Source organism: Camelus bactrianus, chromosome 6 (genome assembly GCF_048773025.1).
Source record: "Camelus bactrianus isolate YW-2024 breed Bactrian camel chromosome 6, ASM4877302v1, whole genome shotgun sequence".
NCBI classification, from domain to species: domain Eukaryota; kingdom Metazoa; phylum Chordata; class Mammalia; order Artiodactyla; family Camelidae; genus Camelus; species Camelus bactrianus.
Window position 1 is genome coordinate 42,194,372 of NC_133544.1, and position 20,011 is coordinate 42,214,382.

Genomic DNA, 20,011 nt, shown 5'->3' on the forward strand with positions numbered 1-20,011 from the left:
CCCTCGCCTCCCAGCTATTTGACCTTGGGCACACTATTTGATCTAAGGACTCACTTTCCTCATTTACAAAATGGGGATAATAATGGATCGCTGTAGGATTATTGTGCGAATTAAATAAAATTCTATGAGCTCGGTGAGTGAGAGTGACGATGATGATAACCATGTAGCAAATCAAAGAGCTAAACATTCCAGATAAATTCATAGCTGAAATAATTTGATCATTTTTGGCTCATATGTCTTTCCACTGCCTCCCTCATGGCTGAAAATACCTTAAGGGTAGGAGCCAGATGTTTTACTTTTCTTTGTCTTCCCAGCATCCAGCTCAATGCCTTCCTCACACAGGTCTCAAGCTGCACGTCCCTTCCACTGACTCTGGGTCGAGCTTTCCTTTCTCTGCATTTGCTACCCTCCTTACATCAACTCCTCTTTCTTTGCAGTCACTAGATGAAAGAATCATAACTCCCTGATTTGGGCTCTATAGTTTCGTTCTGGAACTGCGAAAGCACGTTATGACTCATTATTAAAGCCAGGTGCTCTATTTCTGTTGGTTATAAATGCCCAAGAACTAAAAAGGAAAAGGAGACGGTGATATATTACTGGAGAGACTTCTTTAAATTACCTGTTTTTATGACCACTTGCTTCCTGGGAGGGACTGAGCTTCAGCAAGTTGACAGGTTCAGTGTCTGGAGGCTGAGTGAGTCACACCTTGACCCTGAGGGACAGAGGAAGGGCTGTTTCAGCGGCGCAGCCGGCTGGCTCCAACCTCAGAGTAGAGTGGGATCTGGGCTACTGAGGAAAAGGCAGCGGCACGAGTGATGAAAGCCACAGGCACACCTGGGTCTGGATGCCAGCTTGTTAAGCTTGGCCACACCCCCAGCCTTAAAAAAAAAAAAAAAAAACCTGTATTCTGAAAACACCCAACTTTTTTTCCTTGTCTGTCTGTCTCGGATGAGATGCAGAAATGCAGTTAAAATGCCACCTAGAGGTGTTTGGGGAGGGACACTGACAAAATGAGTCAGTGATGGAGGCAATACAAGGACTTTGGAAAAACCATGACCTGCAAACCACCCCCTCCTCAAATCGTCCCAGTCTTGGCAATAAAACCTCTGCTCACGTAGGCAGAGTTCATTCTAACTTTTCCCTGCATTGCAAACAGCCAAACGCTCTGGGTCCTTCCTACCAACCACTCACTTCTGACCACCAGGGGTCAGGCTGCAGCCAGGAACCAGCAGCCACCCCGCAGAGTGGCACTCCATTCTGTTCCCCCCGAGGCCCTGCCCCGCCCTGCCTGCCCGGGAGCTCACCCAGACTCAGTCGAAGGCATCCAGCAGTGGGAAAGGAAGCTGCCTGGAGCTGAGATAGGTCTCCTAGTGAATCATCTCATTCCCTCGTTTCCATTTGTTAAGTTTGAGAACTACTCACCTAAGAATCTTGTGTTTTGAGGGAGGGAGCAGGGCAGGGGGGAGCTTATTAAAAAGCAGATTCTGGGCCTTTGCTCATGGAGGCTGATTCTAGGGTGGAGGGGTTGTGCCCAAGAATCTGTATTTTATGCAAGCTCTTTGGTTGGCTCTGACACAGGTGATGCAGAAACACACTTGGAGAGAATGCTTTAAGCTGTTGTTCCAACCCAAGGCAGTCCCCAAGCAGAGGGGTCCCATGTGCCCTGCCACCCCAGGGCTGTCAGCCATCAGATGCATGGTCTCTGGCACACCTGAGGTGACACATTTACTCCTGGCCACATTAATAAACACCCAAGGTGGAATGAAGGGGGCTGGAAAAGAAGGAAGATTCTTGCTGCCCAGGGATCAAAGAAGACCCCTGCCAGCCAGCCCTGCCCTTTCCTGATGCCCTTTGTGCTCCTCATTCCTCTATTTCTGGGCACTGGTTTCCTTATTTTATCCCCTTTGATGTGCCTCCCTCCTCCTCGTTGCTCAGGAAAAAAGCATCCTGGATTTGGAAGCAGCTACGCCCTCTGCTTAGAATGTTTGTTGCCCTTCATTGGTGCTAAGACAGACACGGTTTACAGCATGAGCACCCTGATGCTTTAACAACTTTTCAGGGAGGAATGGGAGTGAAACACAACATCAAATATGCACATCCACTGTTAAGATGCAGCCCAGTTCCAGAGTCAACAAAATGTGTGTTCTACAGTTGAGGAAAGTGTCTCTCTTGTTCTCATAATCTAATACTACTTGGTTCAATCAACTCGAATTCATCAAGTGCCTGTGGGCCAACCTGTTCCAGGTGATGAGGGTAGAGGTTATTAAGCAGGGCTGACATTACAGAGTAGGAGGCAGGTAATCAAATAATAATAATAATAAATGAATTAGGGAATCAGAGAGTTGGAGATCATGACGGGCTATTAGAGAACTAAATAGGGTCACATGGTAGAGACGTGATGGAGAGGCCGATTTCAGATGGGGTGTTCAGGGACCATTTCTGAGAAGGGGTCACGAAGCTGAGGTTGGAATGAAGAGAAAGACCAGAGGAAGAGCATCCCAGGTGGAGAGGACTTCCACGTGGTTTCCAGCAAGCTCACCTGGTACGTTGGCCCATGGCTGCACAACTTTCACTCATCGCTTAACTCAACAGTGACGGAGCACCTTTTCTGTGCCAGGTGATGCCAGCTCCTCAAGAGGCACTTGTAAGCAAGAAACGTGGTTTCTGCCCTCAGGAAGTTTATAACCTGGTGCACTTTTTAAAGCTAAGTTTCAGCTGACCATCAATTTCTAAATTTACCATTTATATTCATCGTAGAAAATCTGTTTCAGATTTTGGATGAGGATGGCCTTGATGGGGAGGGCTTTGTGACCACAAACACTAGAACCCAATGGGAAAACCACAAAGAGCCTGAACACAGCATCTAGCGGCTCAGATAGAGAAAATAAATCCGGCCACTGTTCCCTGTCCCCTTTTGGTTCTCTGCTCTCAGCATTTCCTCATACCACCCCAGGGCTGCGTGATCTGGATGAGGAGACATGGGCTCCGAAAGCAGAACCTGCATCTTCCATAACTGAAGTCAGCCCATTCAGGTATTGTCATTTTTGGTGCTCCTTCATGGGGCTGAGCAAAATCCTAGCCTCTGGAGGCCTCCTGCCCGTACTTCTCAGACCTTCGAGGCTGTCAAAGGTGAAAGAAAGACTTGTCTTTGAACCTCTCAGTTGCTTTTCAGAGGCTCTCACTGAGGATGAATGATGGGAATAGAAATTGCAAGAGTCTAAAGGAGAGCTGTGCTCCTGCGCCTCCCAGGAAAGGCCTGCTTCTCCTGTAGCATAAATTCACAACTGACAGATGCTGTCAAACCCATGCAAAAAAGCAGATTTACCCCCTTCAGGTTTCAGAAGAGTTTCTTTTGCATCTGAACTGCTGGTAAAGAAGGAAGAGAAACAGCTCAAATAGAGAGAAGACTGCCTTGGAGTTACAGGCTGGAGTGGTCTGGAATGGGCTGGCACAGGGGCTTCTGGGAGTGGTTGGAGGAATGGATGAGGGCATCAGAATCCTGGCCTTACTCTTGGAGGTTCTAATCAGTAGGTGTGGTGAGAGGCCTGGAAATAAATCTATCTTTTAAAAAAGCTTCTTTGAGTCTTTCTGAGAAACACTCAGCTGTGTGAGCCCTTGAACTGGGGGACAGACTGATCAGCAGTCTCCGAGGTAGCTCTCTTCCCATCCTGACATCCTCTGTGTCTCCACCCCCTCCCTCAACACCGGTCCAATCTGCCGCCCCACTTTGGGACATTAGCCCCCAGGGGCCTGTGGCTGAAACCTGAGTCAGCCCCAGCCCCCTGCCAGGTGGAGTAATTGACTTGGGCCGGTTTAGTAAAGGCTTTGGGTTACCAGACACCCATCTGCTGGCTGTCCTCACCAAGGAAATGGGAGCCAGATCGCTTTCACTGGGCATCCACTACACGCTTCCCAGCATGCAGGGAGGAAGGGAGATCCAGCTGCCTTCTGGCTACTTCACTACAAACAATTCCCGTGTGACTCCCCCAAGCCCTTTTCATTAATATCCCAACACTTCCCAGAATAGCCTGCATGCGTTGTCAGGCAGAGCCCACGTCCAGAGAACAGCCCCCTCCTCCCATCCTGCCTCCTGGGCTTGGTGCCCATGGACTCTGTTCATTGGAGACAAACTGAACAGCCCACTCCTGCAAACAAAGATTGATCCCCAACCCGCTGGCGTCCGTTTTCTGGGCCTGTTCTCTTTAGGGTCTCTGGGAACCCAGGGTGCTATGCTAGTGACTGAAATTAGTTTTATCTGCTTAAAAAAAAGTTTTACATTTTTTAAAAAGTAATACATCTACATAATTTGACAGTTGAATGTACTACAAAGCCTCTATCACACTAAGTGAAGTAAGTCAGAGAAAGACAAATACCATGTGATATCATATATGTGGAATCTTAAAAAATGACACAAATGAACTTATTTACAAAACAGACACAGACTCACAGACATAGAAACCAAACTTATGGTTACCAAAAAGGAAAAGTGGGGGAGGGATAAACTGGGAATTTGGGATTAGCAAATACAAACTACTATATACAGAGCAGATAAACAACAAGGTCCTAATGTATAGCACAGGGAACAATACTCAATAGCTTGTAATAACTGATAATGAAAAAGAATATATATATATATATATATACACACACACATATATATAACTGAATCACTATGCTGTTCACCAGAAACTAATATAACATTGTAAATCAAATAAACTTCAATAAAAAAATTAAAAACAAAAAAACCCTGTACATACAAGGTAATTACATATCTTATCTTTCATGCTACACTAATACTCCATTGTGCCTTTGTTTTCATATTTAACATATGCTGAAGATCTTTTAATGTCTATACACCTAAACTGCTTGTTATTTTTAACTGCTAAATACTATACCACAAGATTGCGCCAGTATTTTTTTTTGACATTTAGATAATATTACATACTTCTCTTCTCAAACCAACACTGTTAAGTCTTTTTTAAATATATTTTTATTTCTCTAGAAATAAATGAGCTGTAAGTTAACTTCATTCAGAATTGTCCTATAGTGCTGTACTAATTTATACTCCTATAAAAATTATGAAAGAATCTATTTCTTCACACTTTTACAAACACTGGATATTAGCAATTGTTTTAACTTTTGCCAATTTGGTTGGCCAATTTGCCAACAGGCAAAAAAAAAATCTTAACAGTATATTAATGTTTGGTTACTCTGTTATTGGTAAAGTTGAACAGTTTTTCATGTACTTATTAGCTGTTTTAAAATTTTTCTTCTGTGAATTGCTCAATAATATTTTCTCCCATATTTCTACTGTGTTGGTTATATTTCTTTTATTGATTTATACAAGCTCTTATATATAATAGATGCCAATTATTTGTTTGTTTTAAAAATTGCACATATTTTCTCCCCACATCTCTCCCATCTTTAGGTGACATTCATTTTTAGGTAGTATATAAGAAAGTTAAAAGAATTTTTTTGTACTCAAATTTATCGACTTTGTTTTTGGTGACTTGTGAGTACTGTGTTTATTTGGGGAAAGCTTCTCCTACCCCAAGTTGGAAAATATATTTTTCTGTCCTGTCCCCTATTTTTACAGTTTAATTTTTAAATGTTTATCTCTTTAATTAATCTATTTTTATGAGTTATACAAAGTTGATACCTAATTTTATGTTTCAAAAGAAACAGCTAGTTTTTCTGGCACTAACCTCTGAATAATCCCATCCTTCCCCTGTGATTTGAAATGCCACCTATTTCATATACTAAGTTCCTTTTTGTATATTGGTCCACTTCTGGCCTATTACACTATTCTAAATCAGGAATTGGCAAACCATAGCCTGTGGGCTAAATTCAACCTGCTGCCTGTTTTGTAAATAAAGTTTTATTGGAATACAGCCAAGTGCATTTGTTTACATATTGTCTATGGCTGCTTTCATACTACAATGGCAAAGTTGAGTAGTTGCAACAGAGACCATAAGGCCCACAATCCCTAAAATATTCACTATTGTAGAAAAAATCTGCCAATCTTTGCATCAGTATTATCAAATCAAGAACTCTGTAGTGTGTTTTGCAGCTGGAAAAGTAAGTATGTTCTCACTAGGTCTGAATTAAAAAAAACAATCTTGGCTAGTCTTTATAATTGTCTTTGGGTGAACTTTACATTTAATTGATTATTGATATGGTAGGGTTTAAATGTACTAACTTTCTATTTGTTTTTTAGTTGTCCTATTTGTTCTTTGTTCCTTTTCCCTCTTTGCCTTCTTTTGGGTTTAGTAATTTTTATTATTCTATTTTCTCTCTTATGCTTTTATTTTTAGTGGTGGCTTTAGAGTTCATAGGCTATGCCTCTAGGCTATCATAATCCACCTTCAAGTAATATTCAACACTTCAAATATAGTATAAGAAACTTCTAACAGTATACTTTTATCTTTCTTTCCTGGTCTTTTTGCTGTTGTGGTCATTCACTTTATTTTTTATATATGTTACAAACTCCATAATATACTGTCTTTACCTTTGCTTTAGATGGTCAATTATTTTTTAAAGAGATCTAAAATATGAAAAAAATTGTATTTTATATTTACCCACATATTTACCATTTCTGGGGTTCTTAATTCTTTGTGTGGATAAAGTTTTTCATCTGATATTTTCTTTTTGCCTGAAAAACTTCTATTGACATTTCTTGTGCAGATCTGCTGGTGTTGAATTCTTTCAGCTTCTGTAGGTCTGAAAAAGGTTTTATTTCATCTTTGTTTTTGAAAGAGACTTTTGCTGGGTATACAATTCTAAGTTGACAGCACTTTTCTTTCAAAATTTAAAAAGGCTTGCTTTTTACACTAGGCAGGACCAGAACAACCTTTCATCTTGGAGAATACCCTTCTGAGTAGCTTATGAGATGTTCCATGTACTACAAAGTTTTTTTCACTCTAGCTGGTAGGAACACAAACTATTTCCAGCCCTTTATAAGTTCCAGGGGTGGTTTTGCCCCTTTCTTGTGGTTCTCTCCCCAAACTCAGGTGCTTTCCTCACTTATATGTGCTAATCAGCACTCAGCTGAAGACTTGAGGGGACCCTTCCGCAGATCTCCAGAGTGTGTTCCCTCCATCTCTCCCTCTGTCTTCCTCCTGCTCTTTGCATCTCTCTCTTCTCTGGTACTCTGTCCCCTGGACTCTAGTTATCTTGGCCTCCCCCAATCCTCCACTCTGCCTTCTCAATTCAGGGAGATCACCCCTCCTTCACTGTGGCCTAGAAATGCTCTCCAGGCCAGATAAGGCCCATCTTGTTTTTCTCCTTTTGGGGCTTACTCCACTGCACTACCTGTTGCTGAATGTCTAAAAACCATTTTAATGAGTTGTTTGCTTTGTTTTGTTTTTAGCTGTTTAAGGTGAGAGGGTAAAACTGGTTCTAATTACTCCTTCATGGTTAGACTATTACATTTGGGATTTTGATTGGAATTGATGGGAAAATTTGACATTTACATCGAGTGTTTCCTTTTAGGAACATGGTATATTAACTTACTTAGGCCTCCTTTTAATTGCTCCAGTGGATTTTATGGTCTTCCACATTTATATTGATGTTGCATTTAAAGGCCCCCAAATAGGCTCCTTACCTTCTCTCTTATAGCATCCTATTTATATCCTGTAGCAATTCAGGGATAGAGTCTAAGAGGACCCTGGGGCTTCTGCTTTGCTGAGAAGCTCCTATATTGATCGTCTTCCCTGACCTCTGTGGGTCAGAAGAAGGCGGCCTGATCTTAGGGGTTGGCTTTGTCCCAGCTGACTCTTCCATAATGGCAGAGCAGGGCTGAGCAGCTCTGGACTGGGGCCCGGGTGTGGATGAGAAAACACTAGCAGCACCTCGCACAGAACCCCAAGATAGAAACTGGCTTAGAGACACTTCATTTTGGCCTGGCTGCTCTGAAGCTTGATTCTACTTTTACATATAGTTGGGCACTCTGAGAAGTAAGATCTGAAGACTGAACTACTGCTCTGTTGGGGGTACTATCATCTCTACCTGGTTTTGGGGGTCACTCTACCTACCTTATGTGTATGCTAGGCCTCTTCTCTGACAGATGGTTACTAATGCACAGAAAAAAAATCTCTAAGAATATCTCTGGGATAAACAGACATTTGAGGGCTAGTTAGGGAAGTTGGTGTTAAGTATTCTAAATATCAAACAACCAATTTAGAAGCAAACTTGGAACATAATTCCTTCCTAAGCTGGGAACTGTCTGAAATCCATCTCTTGCCATAATGACACTGATAAACTAAGGAGACCTTAACTGACTACAGTTGATACCAGATGGATAAACACCCACCCTAAGTAATGAGTTGGTTAATTATAGCGGTGCCATGTTTATAGACTTGTTAATCTCTTGAGAATATATAACTCTATCACCTACAATGGCTCACAGCATCTTAGCAGGACTTTTCAGAGTTAAGGCTCCTCCATTAACTCAAAATACATACCTTAAGAGTTAAAGGGTTGGGTGGAATTTAGTTTACTATTTTCATTACACCTCTGTGTGGGATCAACTTGTATAAAGCATCAGAGAAATGACAAGGCAAATAAAACAATGATAGGAGATTTCAAAATATTTTACTGGCACTCACATAACTCCCACCTCATATTGAGCCGAACAGTCATAAGTATATAACACCCAAGTCTCTAGAATATGGGTGTGTTCAGACTTTCTGAGTCTGAGTTCTGTGCCTCGCTTGAACATTGGTTCACCCTCTTGACAGCCAGGTTGGCAAAAAGGAAACAATGTCACTCTCACAAAATGCAATATACCTGGACACTCTTGGGACTCAAGCCATCCCAAATGTGGATTATGCCAGTTCAAGAGGAGATAACTGATTGGTCTAAATTGCTTGGGCTCACCTATAGACCACTGGGTTGCAATCCTGATGCATAGGAACATCACTGGCAGGACTTTTAGCAGCACCATGCCCAACCAAGTCCAGATAAATCAGAATCTCTAGGCTGGGCCCCAGGCATTTTTCTCCAGGTCATTCTAATGTGCAGCCAGGGCTGAGAACCACTGCTACAGACTAGAGTGGTTGAGGCCACTGTGCCGATTTTCAAGGTATTCATGCAGAGATTTTAATTCATAATATAAAGCCATAATTAACCCTTCATTCCTCCCAGGGACACTGCTAAGTATGGCAAAACTGCCTACTTCTCCAGTTTTTAGCTTTGGAGGGGATGACCGTGGGTGTAAGAGTGTGTGTGTGTGTGTGTGTGTGTGTGACAATCCCATCACTCTGCTTCCCATATAGCTTTTGAATCTTTCCCTTTTTCTCTCTGCTGCCACATCTTTAGTTCAAATCCTCATCGTCTGTCTAGTCTTGCTGCTCCCTGCCCACCTCTATCTGCACTGTTTCCATTATTTCTCTCAAACATCAAACACAGCTCTTTGCTCGTATAATCCCCTTCAGTGGCTCCTTGCTGTCCAGACTCTCAGTGTCTTCATCTGGGCCCCCAAAGTCTCTCACAAGTAGGCTGGGGAGTCATTACTCAAGCCAAAGGGTCCCTTGCAGGGCCCTGAATAAGCATTGTCATCTCTGGTTTTCAGCCCCTGCCTGGACAGCATGTACCTCACCCTCTTCTGCTACAAGTCCCCATTTAAGGCTCTTTGGAATAAAACCTTCTCTGATCTTTCCACCTCCCATCCCCACCTCCCAGGTCTTCACTGCCTGTGCCAAAGCAACATCTGATGAATCCTTGTGCGTGTCTAGCAGATAGCAGGTGCGCCAAAAAAAGTGTGAAAACAAAAAGTTCCATTTATTATGCTATCAAAGTTGCAAGTCTGTCTTTCCTATTAGATTCTGAGCTTTCTCTAAAAACAGTGGGTAACATGGTGTATGTAGTAGAAAAAAAGCAGCTTTTGGAGATGAATTTAGGTTGAAAACTCCCCTCTGTCACTTACTAGCTACAGGATCTTAGGCAAATTGAACTGTTTTCTCAGCTGCAAAAGGTGGGTGATGACACCTTGAAGGGTTGTGATGTAATATCAGAGACACAGAGTATGGGACCAGATATTTTCTCCCCTTGCCTCCAACTCACAATTTACCAGATACTCTGCAAAATTCATGAATAACACCCCCACTAGAAAGCTTTTGTTTTGTATTGTATGCTTCCAAATGCCCAAAGAACTCAATCCTATAAAAGTTCAATGTTAGAAGATTTGAAAACCCTCCCCTCTCCCACCCTAGTCGTCAGGGGCATATTATACCCATTACCTTATTTAATCCCCAGCAGTCCTTTGAATGATTCCTGCTTTACAGCCAAAACAGCTGGAGCAAAGACACGGTACTGAGTTTTCTTTCAGGAGGGGAGCCGGCTTCTCAGGATCCTGACATTGACTCTGAGCTCTGGGCTCTGCTTCATGCCTTGTCGCCCTCACCGACGGTCCTGTGAATGCACACTTTTAAATGCAACCACTTGTTTTTCTGAAATTAGAACCAACTTTCCAATAATGACTGTTTAATGTGCAAAATTTAAAATAGCTATTTTAATTAAAAAAAAAACGAAAACTATTATTCTGTTTTAAGAAGTAGAGAGTCCTTTCCGCCCCACACTTTGGGACTGAATGGTGGCTGACTGCCACACCCTCAGACTTAGCCTCTGGGAGCTTTGGTCCCTGCATCTCTAACTTGAGAAGACTAGTTCCTGCCTTATGGGAACGTGAGACTTATGTGAGTTAACACATGAACTTCTAACCCATGTAGAGCAGGTCTGGCACAGGGCAGGGCTCAGCGTCAGCTATTAGCATCATCACCACAAGGGCTGTTTTGCTCAGAACTCTAACAGCTTGTCCTTTAATGTGCTCTACCATAGGAAAGAAGAACACAGAGAAAACATTCACTCTAACACTTCTTGCTTTACTGAGAAGTCTAATAATAAAAAAGGCACTTCAAAGACAAATAAAAAGTAACTTTATTGACTGCTAATCTTACCATGAAATTCCTATAAGAATAATTACAAAATAATGCATTTTTTAACACACTTTTGGTATCATCTTGATATGATGATCCTTTCACAGAAAGGATTATGTACAGTTTATGCAGTTATAAAGTTCATTGTTGCAAATACAAATGTAGATGTGTAGAGGCAACATATACCAAATTGGTATACTGACTAGCAATGGATATTAACAAGTGCAGAAATAAATAACAGCTTTATACTTTTCTTTTCCTTTTTTTATTTTTTAAAACAATTTCGAAATACAAAAACGTCGATATTCAAAATGGATTTTCATATACATATATATAATTCTGTTGCAAACAGTGGGTCAAAAAAAAGCAAAAATGTCCTTAGCATGTTTCAGTTTTGAAAATCCATGAGACTTTTCATAAATCCAATTAGAAAGAGGGTGTGCAAAACCACCAACAATGCTGGCAAAATCCTAAAGGCCTGATTCTGTTTGAAGTAGAGAGAAAACAAAGTATAAAGCACTATGTACTTAATTAAATACGTTGTTCTTTTTTCCTTGATGTTTAAACAAGAAACACTAAGAGCTAAGGAAATGCACCACATTACGGCCTGTGCTCTTTGCAGACAAACTTCATCAGGATTTGTCTCCTAAGCATCTATAAGACATGGCGGATTATTTAATGACTTATCAGTAAAACAGTCATTAGATGATCCTTTCATACTTACATCTTTTACACAAAGATTGAGACAGTTTTATACATTCTGAGATCTGAAACTTTGGTTCTTTTTAAAACACTGGATAAAAGCAAAATCATTTCACAACTATAGAATTCTATAGAACTTTTTTCCTTTTAAAGTGTCAAGTTAAACCAATCTGACTAGGCTTGTGTATACACGCTGTCCCGTCACACCCACGTGGGGACATGGACATGCGATGGCAGCACGGGGAGCCTGCTCACGTTCTCCCTGTGTTTATAACACTGACTCCCACCCACGGGGAACACTGCAGGTTCTGCTGGACCCTAAATCTACTTCTCTGTTACCTGAAAACTTAACTTTGTATAAAAATATGACTGCTTCTTTAGAAAATAATATAGTATTTTTTAATAAAACCTGGTAGGTAGAAAAAATGGTATATCAAAATATGTTAAACAAATATTGTAAAATATGAAATCATTAAAAACATCTCCTAGAAAGACATTGTGCTAAAGTACTTTCCTGAAGCACGAGCCACGCTGTTACTGGACGTCTAAAGGTTAGTGAGCTCAGCCCTGACTGGGCTTCCCTATCTATCCTGACAGCAGTGGCTGTAACTCTCTTAAAAATGGCCCATTCTCAAACACTAACATTTTCTTCAAAATTAATGAAAAGACATCCCCTGGGTCGGTGGTTTACAACCCCAATACATACTAGCTCCATCTGGAGAACTTTAAAAGAAAAGGCAATTCCCCCTGGGTCTTACCACGAGAGACTGATTTAATTCATCTAAGGTCGGATCCTTACAATTGCCATTTTTTTTAAGGCTCCCCAGATAATTCTATTATGCAACCAGAGTTGAGAACTACGGCAAAAGACATGAGAAAACAGTTGTTCTTAACTCTATTATCTATCAGTTGATTGTCTGTAGGTATCATTCATTCAATGACATATCCTCTGTGTTAAACAAGAAAGACGATGTATACAAGACAGTCATGGAAGCCGAGATGAAAAGTTAGTTGGTAAGCTTTAAACACATATAAACATGCAGTCTCATGTATTTATATATGTCACGTATAGTCAGGGTATTTTGGTTAAGCAGAAACCGGGATTACCATAATTTGTTCTTGATTTAAAAAAATAAAACAAAACAAAAACCACCAAGCACGAATATATTCTAAGACGTTTCCATAGTTTTAAGAGATACTGGTTTGGAAATTCATGATGACAGGAACACAACTGATCCGTTGCTGGATGAGGGACTCCACAGAGTCCAGACTAGAGCTTTCTGGAAGAGCAGGAGGAGGACATGGCACGGACCAGGCATGAAGGAGTCACAAGGCATCACACTTTTGGTTATTGCTTAATTCACATCTTCTTGACCCTGGGCTGCACTTCTGTGCTGGCCACATCTTTGGCGAGCTAGAACCACATGCTTTTGACCGCTTCATCCGTGTTCACTTTGGGACAGCCCCAGTGAGGTGGCGATGGTTACGCACTGGCAAAGGTCCCTCTGTTAAAAGAAGAGAGCCTCTTCTCTCTCTCCTCCCTCAAAACACCAGCATTTCAGGGGGGAGTGGTAAAAAAAAAAAAAATTTACAAGCAAACAAATACACCTAACAATGCCTTTCATGTGATTAAAAAACATGATGTTACATGTAACTGAACTAAAAAACAAAACAATGAAGAAATGCACCACAGTTCAATATTGTGAAGGCTTGGTAACCAGTAAAGCACACTTCCTTCCAAAGGATCAGGGAACGTCTGGGCACTTGTCTTGCTGTACATTCTCTGCAGTTCTTTTACTCCTGTGTAATACTTAAAGTGCAACTGTCCCGGGGCTTTTATTTCCATCGCAGATATTATAAAGAAAGAGCTAAGTTTGGGGTAAAGAAAATATGGCACAAGTAATAAGTAAAGAAAGAACCCACGGCTTTCACAGCCTCTAGCAAGCAGCAGGCGGTCCGCATGCTGCACAGAGGCGTACTTTATACAACAAACTCTGGAACTTCATCGTGGGTGAGATCCAGGGAAAAGTACTTGCTGGTTCTTTTGACTGGAAAAGCATCTTGGATGTTGACACACTGCTGAGCCAGGCAGCTGCTGCAGTAGAGGCCTTCCTCATCCAGTTCATGGCCACACCCAAAGGTGTAACTCTGAGCCGTGTCCTGACACAGGCCCGCAATGCGCAAGAAGTCTTTCTGGTACAGTCTGATGTCGTCGAGGCTCAAGCTGTGTCGATCGGTGGAGGTCTTTGGTTTTCGACATATAGTCTGCAAGATGAGGGAAGGTTGAAACAACTTTTAAGAGTACAGGCTAAAGTGAAAGTATAGTGATATTGCCCTGTACACAGAGAAGCTGCAAAATCATGAAAGGTTAAGGAATCCTTGCACGTTAGAAAGTGGTTTCCAGCCTGTGGTTTCTGGGCCCTGAGGCCCTGTGGGGGGAAATGCCGCCGCCACCACCACCACCACGAGCAACAGCAGCCAGTATTTACTGAGCCCTTATTATGTGCTAGGCCCCAGCGACTCATTTCATCTCCCCATCCGCCCTGTGAGACAGGTGCTATCATTCTCTACAGATGAACAGCCCAAAGCACAGACAAGTAACTGCAAGAGGAATTCAACTGTCTCCAGCAGCTCAGGAGTCAAGCAGTCACCCTAAAATAGGTAGAGATACTTCACAGGTAGAGATACTGTTTCTTTGTTTTTCCATGAAGGCGTGGCAATTCAGCACAGCAACACTCTCACACTGTGGTCTGTTATTATTTTAAAAAAAAATGGAGTGTTTCTTATTAATAAGAATAACAAACCAATTATCACTCAAGAAACACAGTTTAAAGAACTATTTTTTGAAAAGCCAGAATTCTTGGGTAGAAAAATAATACGAAGCGTTCTTGGTACAGAAAAGGTTGGGAGGCATGCCCCAGGATTAAGAGGCAGCTCCTCAACACTGCAAGGGTCGTATTCTGCCAAATACTTCACCCAGCAGGTAGCGGACTTCTAGAACTCATTACCTCAAGAGGCAGTACTGGCTGAAAATATAAGTAGGTTAGAAAAACGGCTCCGACAATGACATGAATGGAAGACACTTGATGGGTTATTTATGAAAACGAGGCAGTACATCTCTAATCTATTTTTGTTGCTGAACTCCACAAAAGCCAGCCTTGTTAGAATAAGATACCACTTTTGCTGGAGGCAAAAGTACTGGGAGGAAAGAGTGAGTCCAACTTTTCACTAGGAGGTGTCATGTCTGAGCACCCCTGAAGATGACGGCCTCTTGTACTGATGCTGTCTTCCAAGGCACCACCACAGTTGCACACACAGCATTCATTAGGTCATCGCCACAAATCCTCAAGGTGGGCACACAATGCTCTCCCCACTTCATAGGTGTGGAATCTGACCCTCAGCTGTGTCCTACAAATGTTTATATACAGTAAGAGCCAACAATGGCAGGGCAGGGATGCAAACCCAGGCAGGATGACCCTGGATCATCATGCCACATGTAGTGCTGTAAAGATTCCTCACTGGAGTTTCCAATATTTAATAGAATGTTATATTCGTTTCACGTTATGGCTACTTAAATGGAAGAGGAAAACAGGACAAATGAGAAAAAGGGGAAGAGAGAGAGAAAAATACAGGAGGGAGGCAAAGACTGTCAGAATGCAAAAGAAAGAAAACAAAGGAACACATGTAGAAGGAAAAAAAAAAAAAAAGACATGGAGGGAGCCCAAGAAAGAGGCACAGGAGAGAGAGCATGTGCTCAGAAGACAGAGATGAACATCAGTTGCAGATTATATCCAAACACTGCGACCACGAGTTTCAGAGTATTTTAATTTATCTATATCTTCTGACAGTTTAATAGTCTAACCAGTGATCACAGGTTATCAAATGCTCTACCTTAGCACAGTTTGAAAATTTAGTCTGAATGGAACAATCATACATTCCTGCCATAACACACCTAACAAGAAAACCACTCTCCCAGCTGTTGAGGTCAATCAAAACAAACAGACAGACAGACAGACAGACAGACACACACACACACACACACACAGTTACCCTGAAGCCTGAAGACCAGAGACTTTCCATCTATATAAAGTATGAAACAAAGTACATTATTTATCCAAATAAAAACCAACTCAACTTCAGCAACTATTTACAGAACAAACAGAGAAGGTGTAAGAGAATTCTTGAAAAAGAAAAAAAAAGCCTCCAAGATAAATGGAACTAGCAAATAAATGGACACAAATTTAGACTAAAACTAGAATTTATGTATCTAGTAAGAATCATTTTGTTAAGGTTTTTAATTTTTGCTCGTTTATAATATAACTGTAAGCTCCTATTTAAAATTCTCTATAACTTCACCTCTTGATTTAAATTCTTCAATCCCTTCCATACCTGTGGAAGAGAATCAGTACTCTGGCCACGAAGTTTGACAACCGTTTCCGAGGAACTGGAGGTGGAAGAACCGATTTCTTTCACAATCAACCCTAGAGTAAAACACAGAGGAAAACCAATGAAAATATCAAATTATTCATACTCCCTGCCGCATATCTAACATACACTACTGCCAAGAACCAAAGGGCAAGTAAGTATCACCCATTCCTGGAAAACCTCACTGTGACCCTTCAGTGGCAGACAACCAGGGTGGGACACATTCTCTTTCTTGTCTTACAGTAAACAGGGAGCAGTGAGATACATGTGGGGTTAGAGGATGGAGTGTAGAAACTGAATTATTAAAAATAAACTTTTAATTAAGCTGTTTATGATGAAGTCAGGAATAAAAACAAAGACTGTGGGTGCACACACACTCAGGGAGTGAGAGCCTGTTCTCTGTGCAGCTATAACATGCATGTATAGAAATATATGTTGAAACGTGTATGATAAAGTAATTGGACAAGAAAGGGCAATGTTTGGTCTGAGAACTCTAAGCATGACTACAGCAACCAGCCTGCTGAGTCCCTGTTGGTCAGAGTGATTCTCTGCTACCATGGGCAGGTCTGCTTCTGGCCGAGCCTCTGAAGGCCATGGTTTCTGCTCCATTAGCAAATGCAATTCTGCAGTAGAAAGTCCCTCGTACACCTGCAGAGCACTGCCAGGATGACGGGGGTTGTGCGTGTTAACTTATTCATCCCTGATTCCCTGCCCTGGCACACGGCAGAGGCTCACGATCAGAGACTGTGCGCCTCGACAGGGCAAAGACAGGGCACTCCAGTCGTCACAGGGTCTTCCACTCAGTCAGTGCTCTAAACGTCAGAACAATACACACCGAGGTCACTTTGACAGTGCTGGTTCCTAAAGCGTATTCCTCTAAAGAACAGAGACTAACTCATGACATATGACAAAAGCAATTACAAATCTAAGGTTTAAAAATAAAACCCATACTGCTGTTAGTTTTTTTAAGATAACATCTTTCATTTGTTAGAAATATATATCATATAATATTATATAACCCCATAAAAGGGTTATGGTGAATACATATTTTCTAGAATAATTCATCAAATACGAAATTTAAGAATCTTTTTTATGTCGACCTTTTAGGACACTTTTTCCTACAGACTCCTCCTATACCCTGTATGATATAGTGGGGGAAAACAAAACAAAACAAACCTGGAGACCCGACTTCCATTTCTAGCCACACAGCATTTATCCTCTCCAAACTATGAATTTTCTCATCTATAGAAAGGAGGAGCTCAGCCTGAAGGGGCTCCAAGCCCCTTCCAGATGTATTATATAATTCTCTGATTATCATTTAAAATAGCAAAAAAAAAAAAAAAAGGCAAAACCCTATCACACATGAGGTAGAAGATGCTAATTCCAATCCTGAGTGCTTCCCCTCTCCACTTTCCCTCTCTTCCACGGAAGGCACTGGATCCTGCAGTTCGCGACACTGACGCAGTCCTGTCTCTGATCTGGAGCCCCCGCCCTGCCCCTTCCACTTCCCGGGGCACCTGCTTCTCAGTCCAGGACAGCCCACTTCCGAGGGAGAGACCCTTCCCACAGGAGCTCACCGGAGTGTCCGTTCAGCTTCCGCGACAGGAGCATGTCCTCCGTGATGTAGATGCACATGTCTGGGCTGACTTCCAGAGATTCTTCGTTCATCTGCTCCAGGTCCCTGGGGTCGTCAACCAACATCTCTATTTCTGACAAAGAAGAAAGAAAAGACATTTAGTGACATATGGGGAAATGGCCACCAAAATTCGTAGCCACACCTTGAAGGAGGCTATGTCATGTTTTATATTTAAAAATAACTTTGCTCATGAGACACTACAACAGGAAGCTCTAGGAATAATTCCCAACTAGATGCTACCTTTTCTCGTTTTTCATAATATGGTTGTGATATCTCCATGTCTGCTAGCGCCATGATTTGACTGTCAATTATTCTTTAAGGAAAAAAGAAAAGCTGTCCTAGCATTGCTGTGATGACAAAGGGCAAACTGAGACTAATGGGTCGTCTGCCTAATGCCAAAGCAGACCGCTGACACAGACAGACTGAGCAGTGAAGCTCATGAAGCTCCCCACTGCCCACGTCTGCGTCCTCTCCAAGCGTTTAGTGACTCGATTTGAGAGCCACATGAATTCTATAGTAACCACACATATGTTCTGCAATTTTCCTTAATGGAGTCAATATATCTTTTCCCCAAACCTGAATGCTACAGAATTATTTGAGATGAAAAACAATAAAAAAGGTGCACACAAATACTAAGTTTGGCTGATATAGGCTGTAGGTCTTGTTTTATCTCCAGCCAAATGCTGTATTTCCTTCTTCCCTATTACATCAATTCTCCTGAACCAATACTGGAAAAAAAGCTAAGAGAGAAAAAGCAGAGCCCCCGTGATGACGGGTGAGTGCTGTTAGCTCAGCGGGCCTAGGGGTAGGCTACCATCGTCCTGAGAATCCTCCTCCAGCCGGTCCTTGCCACCACTCTCCACACCGGAGGTGTGGGAGCTGCCGTGGCTGGTCATGGAGCTGCAGGTCTTCAGCTTGCGGTGGATGGCGCTGCCAGAGTATGCATCCTCCGGACCTGCGTCCCGGGGCTTGGTGTCGGCCTCGATGCCCGAGGTGTGGGAGCTGCTGTGGCTGGCGGTGGAGTGACGGGACAGGCGCTTGTGCTTCACGCTGCCCGCGCTGCTCCCGCTGGCCCGGGACCGCTTCTCCAGCTGGTCCATGTCCAGGTCTAGGTTGTCGCTGATGTAGGACTCCCGGTATTGCTTCTTCTCTGTACGTGAGGAACACGGCTCATCATTATACTCAACCAAGGCAGAAGGAACAGTCGGTTAGCTTAGGGGAGTCCTCAGACCAAGAACAAGTACAATTTCACACTCAGAATTGAGTGACTGTAAAGTGCTGATAATTCTGATAGGAGCTCAATTTAAGACTGCATAAAAGCCAGTAAAATCGATCTCAGCAGGGTGGGGGGAGGTTTAAAGTACTCAAAGACTTTTAAAGCTTCAAACACTACAGAAGAGTGCTACTCAAAGTGTAAGATGGCAGACCACTTCTTGTCTGCAAACTGTTATTGGTCCACAGTGGAATAAGTTCAGGAGTTGAGAATAACCATTTAGATACTTTCAGAGCAATCTGACATTGCCAAGACACACACTAATGTGATTCTGAACTTTGCATAAGTATCAGTATAAAAAATCTAATCTTTCCCTACAGATAATTTCAAAAGCACTGCTAGAGAAATGGTTTAATAAATATACTTATGCTAATTGTTATTCATTTTATTTGTTCATCTGTTCAATTTGGCCTGTTGTTAGCTCTAACTGTAGAATACAATTTAAAATAAATTATTCTTCTGAGAATTTCTTCCAAAACACTCTAAAATTTAGATTTTCATGGATGAAGATTGCTTTTCTCCATTTAGGCTGAATTAGATTTTATCATCTATTAAGAAAACATAGTAATCACTACTGGTTTGATGATTTATACCCATGTAGCCTCTGATTGATAACTGTTCTCTGATTTAACATGTCAGTGTCAGTGCAGCTCTAACCCGCAGTCAATGACACAGTGTTGGAAAGACCCTTTTTTTCAACTGCTAAACTAATACATAAAGGCGTGAGGTTACAGTTGGGCTGCAGCTGTACAACTGACACAAAAATCACATTTTTGTGCTTTAGGTCAGAAATTTAAAACAAAGAAATGGTTTAGTTGCCTTATATTTTTAATACTGATGAGAAATAACACACTAGAAAAATGTTAAAAATTGAGACTGTGTTTACAGAATGTTAAATTGATACTATTTCAGGAACTGCTAACTATTGGACTAATTAAGTTCTCAAGGGTCTTTTTTTAGGGGTTCTTTGCTTATATACTCACAATTTATTTATTTTGGGGGGAGGGGAGGTAACTGGGTTTATTTATGTATTTATTTTTA

The 20,011-nt window shown here is 41.8% G+C and overlaps 1 protein-coding gene across 8 annotated transcripts in view; it reads right to left on the reverse strand.

The window, feature by feature from the left end:
• Positions 1 to 10,917: 10,917 nt before the first annotated feature.
• FRMD6 (FERM domain containing 6) overlaps positions 10,918 to 20,011 on the reverse strand; it is a 392,313-nt gene continuing 383,219 nt past the window's right edge. For all 8 annotated transcript variants that reach the window (XM_045504277.2, XM_010966970.3, XM_045504278.2 and 5 more), the window contains 4 exons: positions 18,512 to 18,847; positions 17,639 to 17,770; positions 16,026 to 16,117; positions 10,918 to 13,901 (listed from right to left, as the gene is read on the reverse strand). In XM_045504277.2, the coding sequence (XP_045360233.2) occupies positions 13,617 to 13,901; positions 16,026 to 16,117; positions 17,639 to 17,770; positions 18,512 to 18,847 (845 nt within the window). In that variant the 3' untranslated portion in view covers positions 10,918 to 13,616. The remainder of the gene's footprint in view (positions 13,902 to 16,025; positions 16,118 to 17,638; positions 17,771 to 18,511; positions 18,848 to 20,011) is intronic.